The sequence below is a fragment of the Alligator mississippiensis genome, chromosome 15 (genome assembly GCF_030867095.1).
Source record: "Alligator mississippiensis isolate rAllMis1 chromosome 15, rAllMis1, whole genome shotgun sequence".
Classification (NCBI taxonomy): Eukaryota; Metazoa; Chordata; order Crocodylia; family Alligatoridae; genus Alligator; species Alligator mississippiensis.
In genome coordinates this window covers 3,635,243-3,649,149 of record NC_081838.1, presented here as the reverse complement: position 1 = coordinate 3,649,149, position 13,907 = coordinate 3,635,243, and the positions used below count along the sequence as shown (strand labels likewise).

General features: G+C 67.0%; 1 protein-coding gene across 2 annotated transcripts; it reads right to left on the bottom strand.

Annotated features, from left to right (window-relative positions):
- Positions 1-1,169: 1,169 nt before the first annotated feature.
- On the bottom strand, positions 1,170-13,450 carry SIPA1 (signal-induced proliferation-associated 1). 2 transcript variants are annotated; one of them, XM_059718415.1, is made up of 16 exons: positions 13,361-13,450; positions 12,709-12,757; positions 10,012-11,012; positions 9,492-9,622; positions 9,023-9,202; positions 8,644-8,818; positions 8,211-8,314; positions 7,937-8,094; positions 6,617-7,193; positions 5,961-6,235; positions 5,586-5,813; positions 4,983-5,049; positions 4,580-4,733; positions 4,348-4,411; positions 1,740-1,812; positions 1,170-1,596 (listed from the first exon to the last, which is right to left on the bottom strand). In XM_059718415.1, exons 3-16 carry the CDS (start codon positions 10,376-10,378, stop codon positions 1,492-1,494), a joined length of 2,658 nt encoding a protein of 885 aa, XP_059574398.1. In that variant the 5' UTR covers positions 10,379-11,012; positions 12,709-12,757; positions 13,361-13,450; the 3' UTR covers positions 1,170-1,491. The 2 variants fall into 2 exon arrangements, with proteins under 2 accessions (XP_059574398.1, XP_059574399.1); XM_059718416.1 differs by lacking the exon at positions 13,361-13,450 and having other exon boundaries at positions 1,770-1,812; positions 12,709-12,790.
- Positions 13,451-13,907: the final 457 nt, after the last annotated feature.

Genomic DNA, 13,907 nt, shown 5'->3' with positions numbered 1-13,907 from the left:
TGCTGGGGCCTTTCTCCCTTTCCTCCTTTGGTCTCCTCCCTCCCGTTTCTTTTCCTCCTTGGTCTCGGGTCCCCCCCCCCCCCCTCCCTCGTTCTTGAGGCCTGTCCCCCTTCTCTCCTGGGGTCTTTCCCCTTCTTCTTCCCGGCTCTTGCCCCCACTTCCTCCTTGGGTCCTGCCCCTCTTCTTCAGCTTCCCCCACTTCTTCTTGCCTTTTTCCTCCTTGTCCTGGCGTCTTTCCCCTTCTTTCTTGGTCTCTCCTCCACCATCCCCCTTTCTCCATGAGGGTCTCTGCCCCCCTCTTCATTCCTGGCTCTCTCCTTTGTCCCCCACCCCCTCTACTGCTTCCCCTCCCCTCTCTTCTGCCCCCAGCCCCTTCTCTCCTGGAGCCTAGGGCCACGGCCTGCAGGAGCCATCACGGCCAGGCCCACAGTGAGGGCGGGGGTCTTCCCCTTTCTTCCTTCACTGCCTCTTTCTTCTTCCCCTTTCTGCCTGAGGGGTGGGGAGAGACCCAGGGATAAAGGGGAAAAGAGCCCAGGAGGAGGAGGAAAAGGCCCAAGAATGAGGAGGAGACACCCAGAGGTGAAGGGGGAGACCCACACCTGGGAGGGCAGCAGGCCAAGAAAGAGGAGAAAACCCCACGAGCAGAAGCGGGGGAAGAGCCGGGGGGGGAACCTAACACTAAAGGGGGGAAGAGCCAAGGAGGGGCAGAAACAAAGCTCAGGACTGAAGGGGGAAGACCGGGGAAGGCGCAGCACCCCCGCCCCGCAACCTGCCACCCAGACCGGGGGCAGGTGCAATGGGTCCCAGGGGTCTGGGAGCCCCCAGCCACTGGGGACCCACTGCAGCAACCCCCCAGGGGCCTGTTGGGGGGACCCCCTTGGACACTGAGGCAGCCCCTACCTGGCCCTGCTGCCATCCTGGCTGCCTGGGACCTTGGAGCAGCCTTTGGTCACCCCCATCCCTGCCCCACAATGACCTTGGTCTCTCCCCCGTCCCCTCAAACCAGGGGTGCAGGTTCCCAGCCCCCCTGCCCTCATCCCCCAGCCCCCCCCAGAGCTGGGGAGAGCCCAGGGGTCCAGGCCCCCAGCCCCCCTGCTTCCCCCCTGGCCCACACTCCTTGCCCAGAAAACCCAGGCATCTGGGCCCCGTCGTGCAGAACCAGCCTCGGGGACAACTGAGGTGGGTTTATTGGGGGGGCAATGGAGGGACAGAGACATGGGGGACGGGGTACTCACAGCTTCCATGTCACAGTAAGGGGGGGCACGTGCCCTGTGCGAGGCCCATCCCCGTGAGCTGGGCTGCATGCGAGGTTCCCAGCTGGAGCGTGCATGTGTGTGCAAGGACGGGGTGGGGGCACACGTGCAAGTGCAAGCATGTGTCCCCTGGGGGGAGGGCCCTGAATTGGAGGTGCCTCCCCAGCCCCCTGTCAACAGTAGGATGCACTAAGGGGGGGGTAGACCATGTGTGGGGGGGCAGGCTGACCCCCCCCACCTAGGAGGGGGCTTGGGGGACCCTAGGGGGGGCATCCCCCAGCTCCGGGCGAATCTGGCGCAGGGTCTGGATCTCTGCCTGGAGGGCCGCCTTCGCTGCCTGCTCCTGGGAGGGGTAGGATGGGGGGGTCAGCCTGGGGGCCCCCAAAACCCAGACTCTCACCCCCAAACTCAGCCCAGATCCCAACACAGTCCTCAGCTGCCCCCCTCCACCCCAAGAACCTGCCCCCCCACCCCCAGCACATGCACCTGCTGCAGCGCCTCCTGCATCTTCCGCACCTGTGACTCCAGGTACAACACTTTCTCCGACAGCGCCTGGGCCCTGTGGGGACATCACAGGGGGGGGGGGGGTCAGGATGGACAGGTGTGGATGGCTGGGGGTCCCCTGTATGGCCCCCAGCCTCAGCCCCTCCCTGCAATTCACTCAGCCCTGGGCCAACAACGGTGGCAGCGCTGGTATGCGAGCTGGGGAGAGGGTTGCTTTTTGGGGGGATGGGTGCAGATACAGTGGCATAAGGGAGCCCCCCACCCTCAGCCCCTCACTGCACCCTGCCCCTTACTCAGTCCCTGGTCCACGTGACAGCGCTAGAGCGTGAGTTGGGTGGAGGGGCTGGTGCGGGTATAGGGGGCCCTCCCCCTCCCCTGTCCTACCCCCAATGCTAAGCCCTTCATTGCACCCACTGTTCAATTCACTCAGCCCCTGGTCAACAAAGTGCCAGTGCTGGAGCGTGAGCGGGGTGGAGGGGCCTTCACCCTTTCCTGTCCTACCCCACACCCTCAGCCCCTCCTGTTCAAGTCACTCAGCCCCTGGTCAACAGCAGTGCCAGCGCTGGAGCACGAGCTGGGCGGAGGGGCAGGATTTGGAATGGGGGGGGTGGCCCCTCCGGGCCCTGCAACCAGCAGCCGTGCTCCGAAGTGCTGCATCGCCGCTGAATTTCTAAGCAGCCACGAGCTCGTTAAAACTGAACGAGGTCACCTGGAGCCCAAGCCCCTGCCCTCGCCCAACGTCCCAGACAAACCCCACAGCAGCCTCTTTGTCAAGCCCCCGTCAGCCCTGACATCGCTGCCCCGGCTGCTAGAGCAGGCTGTTAATGCATCCCAGCCCGAGGCTCTGCCCCTGCTACAGCCTCCCACCCCCCGCAAACCTGGACCCGTCTGAGCAGAGGGAAAAAATCCTCCCTGACCCCCACGTGGCATCAACGTGACCCCGAGCGGAGGAGCAAGACCCTCTAGCCAGGGCCCTCCAGCTTTGGTCCCAGCAGGAGCATCGGCACAGCCCAGACACGGCACCCAGCCAAGGGGCTTAAAACCCCCTGGCATGGAGCTGAAAGCAGGGGGGCAACTAGCAGAGCACAGGCCTCAGTGCCTAAATCATCCCCGTCCAGCCCCTCCTGCGATGGAGAGGCCCCAGCTCCCCTAGGCGTCCGCCCTGCCACCTCCCTGCTCCATCCCCTGCTGCAACAGCAAGCCACGGGTCCGGGTCCTCGTGGCAGCAAGAGAGGGCAGCCCTTCGCAGCCGGCTATCGGGTCCCCTTCAGCGGGCCGTGCCCAGCTCCGTCTGCCTCTCCTTGTGGGACTGGGCTCGCCGAGCCCTGGGTCATCTCCAGCCCTTTTGCAACTTAGACTCCTAGAAACAAGGGCTAGGAGGGACCTCGGGGGGTCGTCCAGGCCCCCCTGCTCCAAGCAGGACTGGCCCCAACTCCATCATCACAGCCAAGGCTTTGCCTACCCAGGTCTTCAAAATCTCCAAGGATGGAGAATGCACCACTGCTCTGGGGAGCCTGTCCCAGTGCTTCACCACCCTCCTCCTAACATCCAACCTCAACTTCCCTTGCTGCAGCTGGAGCCCATTGCTCCTTGTCCTGTCGCCTGCCCGCACTGAGACCAGCCCAGCTCCAGCCTCTTTGCAACCCCCTGCAGGGAGGTGAAGGCTGCTTTCAACCCCCTCCGTCTTCTCTTCTCCAGACTCGATCAGCCCATTTCCCTCGGCTTCTCCTCACCAGTCCTGTCCCCCAGCCCCACAACCATTTTCCCTGCCCTCCGCTGGACTCTCTCCAATGTGTCCACAACCTTTCTGTAGTGGGGGGCCCACAGCTGGACACAGGACTCCAGATGTGGCCTCCCCCATGCCCCATAGAGGGGAAGAATCACTGCCCTCCATCTGCTGGCACCGCTCCTCCTATGGAGCCCAAAGCTGCCCAGAGCTCTAGCTGAGGATGGATGCGGGTGGATGGAGGGAAGGATGGATGGATGAGGTGGGTTGACGGAGGGCTGGATGGATGTAGACCCTTCCCTGTCGCCCCATCCAGCCGGGGCTCCCCTGTTTTGCAGGCAGGGTCCTGACCAGTTCCCCCTCAAGGTCCAGCCCCGTGCATGGCAACTTCCTCAAGGGGGAAACCTCAGTGATGCAAATAGTCTAGACAGGGCCCGTTGCCAGGGTGCCCGTCAGGGGAAATAGCGCATCAGCAAGTCACAAGGGGCCGGAGAAAGGTTCTGCGCCTGCTGGATAAAGCTCTGCAAGGGGGGGAAACAGCTCATTGGCTCCCCAAGCCAAGGTTTCAAAGTAATGCCTCGCCCCTTCTATGTAACTCATCCCCTGGTCAGCAAAGCTGACCGCACTGGAGCGCGAGCTGGGTGAAGGGGCTGGTCTTGGGGGTACGGGTGCAGAGAGAGGGGTATAGGCCCCCCCACACACACTTTCAGCCCCTCACTGGATCCTCCCTTTAATTTAACTCAGCCCCTGGTCAGCAAAGGTGACAGCGCTGGAGTGGGAGATGAGTGGAGGGACTGGTTGCAGGGGGAGGGGCACAGATAAATAAGCGTGCAAGCCCCACCCCTCCCCAATCCCCCTACTTACTCTTCCTCAGGGACCCTCTGATTGCCGCTTGCGGGGGGCTCCCATAGCTCCGGCACATGCTGCCCTGGGTGGGGGAAGATGGGGGGGGGGGCAAGCAGGGTGAGATGTGTCCCGTCCCTGTCACTCCCCCCAAGACCCCCCTATATGCCTCCCTGCACCCCCCCAGGGACCCCCCAGATTCCCCACTGGGCCCCAGGTCTGCTGCCAGCCCCCCAGGACCCTCCTGACTCACCCTCCCTGGCCAGAGTCTCCAGGATGCTGCTACAGACGGTGGTCACGGCCTCCCACTCCTCCTCCTCGCCCGCCTCCGAAAGGACTGGGGGGGCAGGAGGAGGAGTGAAGGAGCCGTCTCTGGGGGGTGTTGTTGCAGGGTCCCCTGGGGGGTCCTGGGAAGAGACAGAGTGTTAGCAGCTCCATGCTGGGGTGTGGCTGGTTCTGGGGGCTGGGTATCACAGATGTGGCTGGCTCTGGGGTGGGTGTTATGCGCTGGGTATAGTAGATACAGCTGGTTCTGGAGTAGGGGCTGGATGTAACAGGCTGCAGCTGGCTCTGGGGTGGACGTCCAGGGCTGGGTATAACAGAGGCAGCCAGCTCTGGGGTGGGACATGCCCCGTGCCATGCGCACGCACACTCACCGTGCCCAGCAGCAGGTCGGGCGTGGGGTCGGGCAGCACGGGGCCCTCCTCGTCACTGCTGGGGGGCCTAAAGGGGACAGGAGGCACCATGGGACCCTGCCCGGAGTGGCCCTGCCAGGGGTCCTGGGGGGCCACTTATGAAGGCAGGAGAGTCCTGGGGGGGGGTTGGGGACACATTCAGGAAGGGCCTGGGGGTCACCACCAGGGGCTTAGGGGGGGTCTCACATAAGGGGCTCTAAGGGTCACAGGGGGCGTCAAGGGGGCTCTGGGGAGATTCCAGGGAGACACTCCCGGGGGGCCTGGGGAGGGGCCTGGGGGGCCCTTATACAGGGGGCTGCTGGGGGACCCCCAAAAGGTACATGCACAGGGGGCTGGAGGGATTCATGTGGGGGGGTGGAAGGGGGTCCTGGGGGGATGCTTGAGTGGGGGGGGCTGTGGGGGTCCGCGGAGGGTCCTGGGGGCACCCGTGTGGGAGGGGCTGTGGGGGGGGGACTCGAGAGGGTCCTGGGGAACTCATGTAGGGGGGGCTGTGGGGGTCGCAGGGGGCATTCCTGCGGGGGGGGGTCCTGAGAGCACTGACGCGGGGGGTCTGGGGGCACTCACGTGGGGGCACCGAGGGGGGCGCTGCAGCTGCGGGGGAACTCAGTGCGCTCCTCAGCCAGGCGGTGGGGGGGTCCCTCCTGCAGGGACAGCACCCGCAGAAGCTGCAGCGCTGCGCCCCCCGACCCCCGACCCCCTGGCCCCGGCCGGGCCTCGTCGGGGGGCACGGGGGGCAGGGGCTGGCTGTGCCGCTTCTCCTGCTGGGCCAGGACACACAGCTCCGAGTAACTCCTGAGGGGCAAGTGGTGGTGAGCGGGGGGGGGGGGGGGCACAGACCCCAGGACCCTCCCAACCAGCCTGGCCCCAGCATCCCGCGCTGGCTGCCCCCCACCCTGCCCCCTCCACCCTGCCCTGACACCCCTGCCTTGCCCAGCTCACCGGCGGGGCCGGCCGTTGTCGTCGGGGGGTAGGACAGTGACGCAGACCTTGGGGGCATTGCGGAGCAGGCGGCGGCGCTGGGGGGGGCTGAGGCCTGCCAGGCCGCGCTGGCACAGCCGCAGCAGGCGGGTGCCGGGCGCCAGCCCCACCTGGGCCGCAAAGGTGAAGCGCTCCACGGCCGTCACCACCCCCTCGGCATCCGTCTCGAAGCCCAGCGCACCCAGGGGCCCCCGCAGCAGCGCCAGCTCCCGCGCCTCACAGCCCCGTGACACGGCCTGGGCACAGGAGGGCATCAGCAGCACGGCCCCTGGGCCCCAGTGCCCCCCACCCAGGACCCCAGAGTGCCCACCCTACCACCCAGGTCCCATGACCCCATAGCCCCCCCCCTTCCTGTGTCCCCATAGCCCCTACCTAGCTCCTGCCCCCCATAACACCCCCATGTCCCCATAGGGACCCCCCAGTCTCCATAACCTCCCATCTGGCCCCTGCCCCACACAACCCTGTAGGCCCCCTCACCTTGCCCATGTCCTCATAGCCCCCACTGGCCCCCACCCCCATTTCCCCATAGCAACCCCCACAACCCCATAGCTCCCCTCACCCTATGCATGTCCCCACAGTGCCCTCATCTTACCCCCACATCCCACAGCCATGCCCACCTGGAGCCGCCGCACGATGGCACGGGCGTCCTGAGGGCGCGCGGGGGGCAGGTGGAGGCGCAGGTAGCGCCCGGGCCCGTAGTACAGGTCCAGCGTGGCCTCGCCGGTGAAGGCCCAGGCCAGCACGTCGTGACAGGAGCAGTGGAACAGCACCCCCTCGGTGCCCACCAGCACCAGCCGCTCAGCCGACACCCCCAGGCGGCACGGTCGCTCAGGGCCGCCAGCCTCGGGGTCCCCGGCTCGCACTCGCCATGTCAAGGCCCCCAGGAGGGCATCAGGGTGGCCCCCGGCCTCGGCGCCCCGGCGCCGGGGCATGAGCCGGGGGCCGCGGCGGGCCGAGGCGGCTGCTTCCAGGCCGGCCGTGGTAGCGTGAGCCCGCGCCAGGTCCTGCAGATACTGGGCTCGGGTGCGAGCTGCCAGCGCGTGGAAGCGCCCGGCGCGCTCGGCCGCGTTCTCGGCGTTGATGGCCTTGGCCAGCAGGAAGGCGCGCAGGGCCGGCGTGTGCGGGAGGCGGGTGCCCGAGGGTGGCAGCGGGGGGCCGAAGGGGGGGATGTCCTCGCTGTGGGTCACCGCCACGCTGCGCAGGGGGGACGGGGGTGAGCCACGGCAGGCTCCTCGCGTAGGTGCAGGGCGGGTGCTGGCACATGGCCGCGGGCCCTGGGTGAAGGCTCCTTGTACGCTTGCATGTTCAATGCAGGAGCCTTGCACGCTCAAAGTAGACTCCTTGCAGGCTTGCACACACACAGTGCAGGTGCCTTGTGCATTTGCACGCTCAATGCAGGGCCCCCTTGCATATTCAATGCAGGTGTCTTGCACACTTGCACATTCAATACAGGCTCCTTACACTCTGAAACACTCAATGCAGGCAACTTGCACACTTGCATATTCAATGCAGGCTCCTTGCATGCTCACACACACTTGATGCAGATACCTAGCAAACTTGCACATTAAATGCAGGCACCTTGCGCGTGCATGCACATACGCACACACCCACCCACACACACCCACCCACAGTGAAATCACCTTGCATGCTTGCACATGTGTGCCTGCTTGGTGCAGGCTCTGGGCATGCTCTGGCACACTCAGTGCAGGTGCCTTGCATGCTCAGACATTCAATAGTCTTCTGCATGCCCAGTGCAGGCTCCAGACAGACACACTCCAACACACTCAGTGCAGGCTCCTTCCACACTCACGCCTACTCCACGCAAGTCCCTGGCACACATGTCCTGCAGGTGTCCTGCCCACCCACCCCCTTGAGGCAGGCTCCTTGCACACTCGCACACACTTCTTGCACGCTCCCCTCCCCTCCCGCCCCCAGACCTGTAGCTGGTGTGGGGGGTGCAGGGCTTGTGCACCCGCACGACGATGAAGACGTGCTGGAAGTGTGAGCGGACGGCGCGGGGCGTGAAGGGCAGTGCCCCCGGCTCCTGGAACACGATGGTCACGATGTCGTTGCCGATGTGACGCTTCCGCAGCAGCTGTTGCCGGGGGGAGACACACTGCCGTTACCACGGACACCGCCAGCCCCTGGGACCCCCTCAGGGCCCCCAGCCCCAATCCCCCGCTCTCTGGTGCCCCCAGCCCCGCCCCTCACCTGCTGGGGGTTGTTGGGGGTGTAGGGCAGCATGGTGGAGACGTGGAACATGATCTCGTAGTCCTGGTAGGTCGTGTACAGCGAGTGTGTGCCCGTGGAGTCGGCTGCGGCCAGACGCAGAAGGGTTAACGGGGGTCCTGCTTAAGTGCCCCCCCTTTCTCCCCCTCCATGGCCCCCTCCCTGCACTGCTGGGCCCTCTCAGCTCCCCAGAGACCCCCCTATTCCAGCCCCATCCCCAGCCAAGCGCCCCCAGGCCTTGTCCCCCTTCGATGATGCCCCCTACTTGCCCCACTCCCGGTGCCCCCTCCCTGCACCCTTCAGCCCCCCCTTTAGTATCCCCCTCTCCTCCTCCAATGCCCCCCAGCCTCCCAATGCCCCTACTCCCCCCTCTTTTCACCTTCCCACCCCCTTCTCCGCCCGGCCCCCGGCTCACTCTGGGTGTCCAGCTGGGCGCGGTACTTGGTGAAGCCGCGCAGGGCGACCACCTTCCCCAGCAGCGCCAGGAACTCGCGGAAGGGCGGCGCGGCCTCCTCGTTCCCGTACATCTGCTCCTCCGAGCCCTGCCCGGCCCGGCAGTACAGCACCCCCACCTTGCGCTGCAGGCTCAGCTGGGGGCGGGGGCGGGGTCAGGGAGGGCCACACCCCTGGCACCCCTGGGCAAGCCCCCCGCAGCCCACTTTGCAGGGTAGGCCCAGGTGGCACCCCAAGCTCCGCCCCTCTGAAGCCCCTCCCCCTGCAAGCTCACTGGGGGTGGAGTCAGGGCAGGCCCCGGCCCACCCAGGGACACCACCCAGCACGGCACCCCCACTCACCCCCTGCTCGTCCAGCTTGAGCAGGGTGTCGGGCACGCGGGGTGAGGGCGACGCCAGGCGCAGCGCCCCCAAATCCAGCACTGGCGCTACCAGCTCCAGCAGCCGCCGTGGCGACAGTGCCCGCGGCCCCCCGGCCCCCGGCAGCGCCTCTTCCAGCACTGAGGCCCGCAGGGCCCGCAGCTGTCGACATGGGGGGCAGGGTCACCGGGGGCAGCGTGGGACCCCCAGTACCCGCCCAACACCCCTCCCCCACCCACATGCACCCCCAGTGCCCCAGCAGCCCCACCCACAGCCCCCCACATCTCCCCAAGGCCCCCCTGGACCCCTCCACACCCCCAGTGCCCCCATGGACCCCCCACTGCCACCTGGCACCCCCCTGCAGAGCTTTCCCAGGCCCCTACACCCCCCCCCAAGGACCCCAGCTACCCCTCCTCTGCCCATTGCCTGCCCAAGACCCCCCCAGCCCCACCTGGCTGGTGCGGATGATGAGGCGGTGCAGGGTGAGGGGGGGGCCCCCCCCAGGCAGCTCCTTCTCCTCCCGCCGCAGCGACACGGCCACCGGGCCCAGGCGCCCGTCCTCGCCCACGAAGTTCTGGTGCTCTGGGGGGGCACGGGGGGGTGAGGGGAGCCCCCCACCTGAACCCTCCACCCCAACCTGACCCCGACTCCATACCCCCAGCCCAGCCCAGCCCTGACCTTTGACCCCCCAAATCAGCCCTGACCTGCCTGTGCTGACCCTCTCCACCTGAGCTGTGACCCCGTAACCCTGAGCCCACGCTCCCAGGCCTGACCCTTGACCTCCACCCCTGCCCCGAGCCTGACCCCATATCCCTGCCTCCTTTCAGCTCTGACCCTTGACCCCCAGCTCCCCACCCTGACCCTGGCTCTGACCCCTGACCCCTTCCTCCCTAGTCCTACCCCACCCAGCCCTGCCCCTGACGCCCCAGCCCCTCACGCCATCTCACTGCCCCTTGCCCCCAGAGCCTCACCCCTGCCGTAGAAGTAGTGGCGGTAGTAGGTGGCCCCCAGGTCCACGTGCTCGATGGCATGGGGGGGCCGGGCCCCGCGGGGGGGGGCGCTGCCCTCCAGCACGTTCACAGCTGCGTTGGGCTCCCCCCTGGGGGACACCCCGAGCCCCGGCACCTCCCCCAACTCGCCGGGTGCCCCCATCTCGCGCCGGAACCGGGGGCAGCTCAGCACCAGCGGGGTGTCACTCTCGCCCCCCCCCGGCCCACCAGGCCCCCTCCCCCTCCTGCCCAGGCTCCGGTGGGGGGCCGGCAGCCGATGCCCCAGAGCTCTCGTGCCCCTCGCACGCGCGCGTGAGCTCCTGCGGGTCAAACAGCATGCTCTGCACATCGTGGTGCGCCACGTACCGGGCCCAGCTCTCGGGGGGCCACCCCTCCTCCCCCTCCGCGTCCCCCTCGCGCCCCCCCGGCAGCCCCAAAAGCACCAGGGGGTCCCGGAAACGGGGGGCCGGGGGGGTCCCGTCCTCTGCGGGGGCGTCGTGGCTGTCCCCCTCCCCTGGGGAAAGCATGGGAGGGGCTGGGGAAGGAGGGTTGCTGCGGCGGGGGGTCCCTGGGGGCTTGGGGTCAAAGGTTAGGGAGGCCAGGGGGGGGCGGGTGGCGTGGCGACGGATCTTGCGGACAAAGAGGTCATCCGACTCCATAACCCCCCCAAACTGCCCCCTGAGCCCTTAAGTGCCCCTGCCCTGATGCCCCCTGACCCCTCCGGGACCCACTGATTGGCCGGGGCAGGGGCAGTGCAGCGGGGGAGCCCCGAGAGAAACAGGGAGAGAGCAGGAAGCGACAGGATTGGCTGGCGGGCCGGGAGTGGGTGGGAGGGAGCCTGGCCCCGCCCTCCTTTGCAACCCAGCAGCCAATCAGCTGCTGGGCTGGCGCAGGGTGGGGGCAACTTGAGGCCTCATTGGCTGGGGGAGGCAGAGGCTGGTGGGAGAGGCCGGGGGCGTCCTGGGGGCTGCGGGGGCAGGTACCTGTGGGGAGAGGGCAGGAGTCAGGGTCGAGACCCCTTCCGGGATGCTCAAGTACCCCCGATCCCCGGGTCCCCCCCCCAGTGCTTCCCACCGCCCCCCAAAGTACCCATGTGTTCCCCTTTTCACACCCAGACACTTTTGCACTTTAATACCCGGGCATTGTCCTTCTGATACCTGGGTCCCCCCCCCGCACATCGCCTCTCTAAAACAAGGGTACTTTCCCCTCCTCAGACCCAGGTATTTCCCTTCCAATACCCAGCTGCTTTCCACCTCAATGCAGGGGCATGTTCTTCCCAGTACCTGGGTACCTTTCCCCTTAGTACCCAGCTTTTTTGCTGCAATGCCCAGAGACTTTGCCTCTTAACACCCAGGCATTTCCCATCTAATACTCCTTACTGCCCTCATCATACCCAGGCATTTTCCTTCTGATACGCAAGAGCTGCCCCCCTAATGCCCAGCTCTTCCCCTTCAAAGCCCCTGGTACTTTCCTCCACTAATACTTGGGCAGTTTTGCTCCCATACCCAGTGCTCCAGCCTTCAATACCTGAGGATTTTCCTCCTGATGCCGGGGTATGGCCCTATTGGCACCTGGGTACCTTCCCCCTTACTCTCCCGGTATTTTCCCTCTCATCCCCAGTCACTTCCCCCGTGACTGCCCCGGCCTTCCCTTGCCTGGCTTCTCCCCCAGTCCCCGGCAGGGCAGCCCCGTACCTGGGTACCTTCCCCCTTCCTTAGCACCCGCCTGGTTCTTGCCCCCGTCCCCAGGCATCGACTCTTAGTACCCAGGTACTTCCCCCACTAATACCTGGGTACCCCCTGAATCTGCCCCCAGCAATACTCAAGGGTTTTCCCTCTGCTGCTCAGCAGCTCCCCCCTCCAGGACTTCCCTTGGCTAATACTTGAGTGCTGCCTGCCCCGCCCCCCCCCCCCCCCATACCGGGGTGTGGGGGGGCAGGTGTGAGGCCACCCACGCGCCATGGCCAAGACTGCAGGAAACCACTGCCCCCCCCTGCTACTTCCTGCGAGGACGGTGGCGGGGGGAAGTAACCACTGCCCCGGTGTAGACAGCAGCACCCCCCCTACCCCGTGGCCCCCACGCATGAGGGGGGCTGGCGAGGGCAAGGGAGGGGTGCTGGGGGGATATTTTCTAGGTGGTTTATCTGCCCCCCCTCAAAAAAGGAAGTTGCGCCGAAGGCCGCAGCAGCAGCTGCTCTTCATGCGTGGGGGGCGCAAAACCGTCCCAGCCGCCTGGGCCCTGCGCGGCTGCGTGTCGCATGCCTCGGTTCGCAGGGGGGAGGTGTCGGATGCCTGGGCTGCACATCCGCGTGTGTCCCGGACGCCTGGGTCGTGTGTGTGTTGCGTGTGCGTGTCCCCGTCACCTGGGTTCTGCACATACAAGTGTGTGTGCGTGTGCCCCGGCCGCCTGGGTTCTGCATGCGTGTGCACGCCCATGTGTCTCTGCATGTGTGTCCCAGATGCCTGGGTTCTGCACGCGTGTGCGCACACGCGTGTCCCGGCCGCCTGGGTTCTGCACGCCTGCACCCTCAAGTGCGGGCTCTGCTTGTTAACCCCTTGCACCCCAGGCAGCACCCTGACGTCCCCCCCACCTACCTGGGGGCCCATTGAGGAGGCTATGAAAGGGCCAGAGACCCCCGGGGAGGGGGGCATTTCCCCTCGACCCCCCACAGCTACTCACCCGCGCGGCAGGGGCAGGTCCCAGCCCAGGGAGGGGGGGTCACAGGAGCCTGGAGACAGACACAGCTGGGTCAGCCCCGGCCGCCACATGCGGCTGCCTCTGGGGTGGGCCCTGGCTGCGATGCAGCTGGCTCTGGGCGGGGAAGGGGGGTTAGGCTGGGCTCTGGAAGGCGGTTGCCCTTTGACCCCTGGGGGAGTTTCGGACAGGAAGTGCAGGCGAAGGCTGGATCCTGCGGACTCAGGAAACAGGAACTGCCTTGGGATGTTTATCCGGACTCCCGGGCTCCCCGCCTGGGGGAATGGGACCCTCACATGGGGCATGGACAAATGGATGGAGGCAGGGCCTGGCTGGCCCCTGCCCCCCACCCCAGCCCCGCTGGTGCCCCTCACTCCCACCCTGCAGCTCCCTGACCCCTTCAAACGCTGCTGTGCCCCTCGCGCCCGACCTGCAGCCCCCCAACCCTGCCAGTGTCCTTCAGTCCTGACCTGCAGGCCCTGGCACCCCCAAACTTTCCAGTGCCCTCACTCCCGACCTGCGGCCCCCCAGCCTTGCCAGTGCCCCTTGCTCCTGACCCGCAGGCCCCCGTCCCCCCCGGCGCCCCCCACTCCCAAGCCGCAGCCCCCCACGCAGCCTGGGGCATCGGGGCTGGTACCTGGGGCACTGGCAGCTGCGAGGCCAAGGCAGGCGGCGCGACGCGGTGCTGTTTCCTGCTGCGCGGGAAGTGATGGTGCAACGCGGAGCCGGAGCGTGGCCCCGTGCGTCACACCCCCCCCCCACGACACATCCTCAGGAAGAGCCAGGCCTGAGAGGGACCCCCCCCCACCATACACGCACACACGTGACCCGCGCTGGTCTGCCCGCCAGGCCCCGGTGCCCCTCACTCCCGACCCGCAGCTCCCTGCGCCCCCAGGCCCGGCCGGTGCCCCGCACTCCTGACCCGCAGCCCCTGCCCCCACCTTGGCAGTGGCCCTCACCCCCGACCCGCCAGTGGGGTGGGAACGAAGGCCGGGGGCCACGGGTCAGGAGTGTGGGGCAACGGCAGGGCTGTGCTTGCCCAACCTACCCCCCCATATACAGGTGAGGGGCTGCCCCCAGCCTGAACGGGGTTCTGCCCTCCTCAACCGAAGAAACCAAGGCATCCGGGCTCCCAGCCCCCCCAGCACCCGAGTGAACTCAGGCGCCTGGCTCCTAGCTGACTG

Excerpts from the sequence above, each read along its gene's own strand:
- SIPA1 (XM_059718415.1), bottom strand. The coding sequence starts at position 10,378 with ATGTGCAGAGCATGCTGTTTGACCCGCAGGAGCTCACGCGCGCGTGCG. Across the intron at positions 9,203-9,491 it reads TCATCATCCGCACCAGCCAG|CTGCGGGCCCTGCGGGCCTC; the intron begins GTGGGGCTGGGG and ends CCATGTCGACAG. Across the intron at positions 5,814-5,960 it reads GACAACGGCCGGCCCCGCCG|GAGTTACTCGGAGCTGTGTG; the intron begins GTGAGCTGGGCA and ends CTTGCCCCTCAG.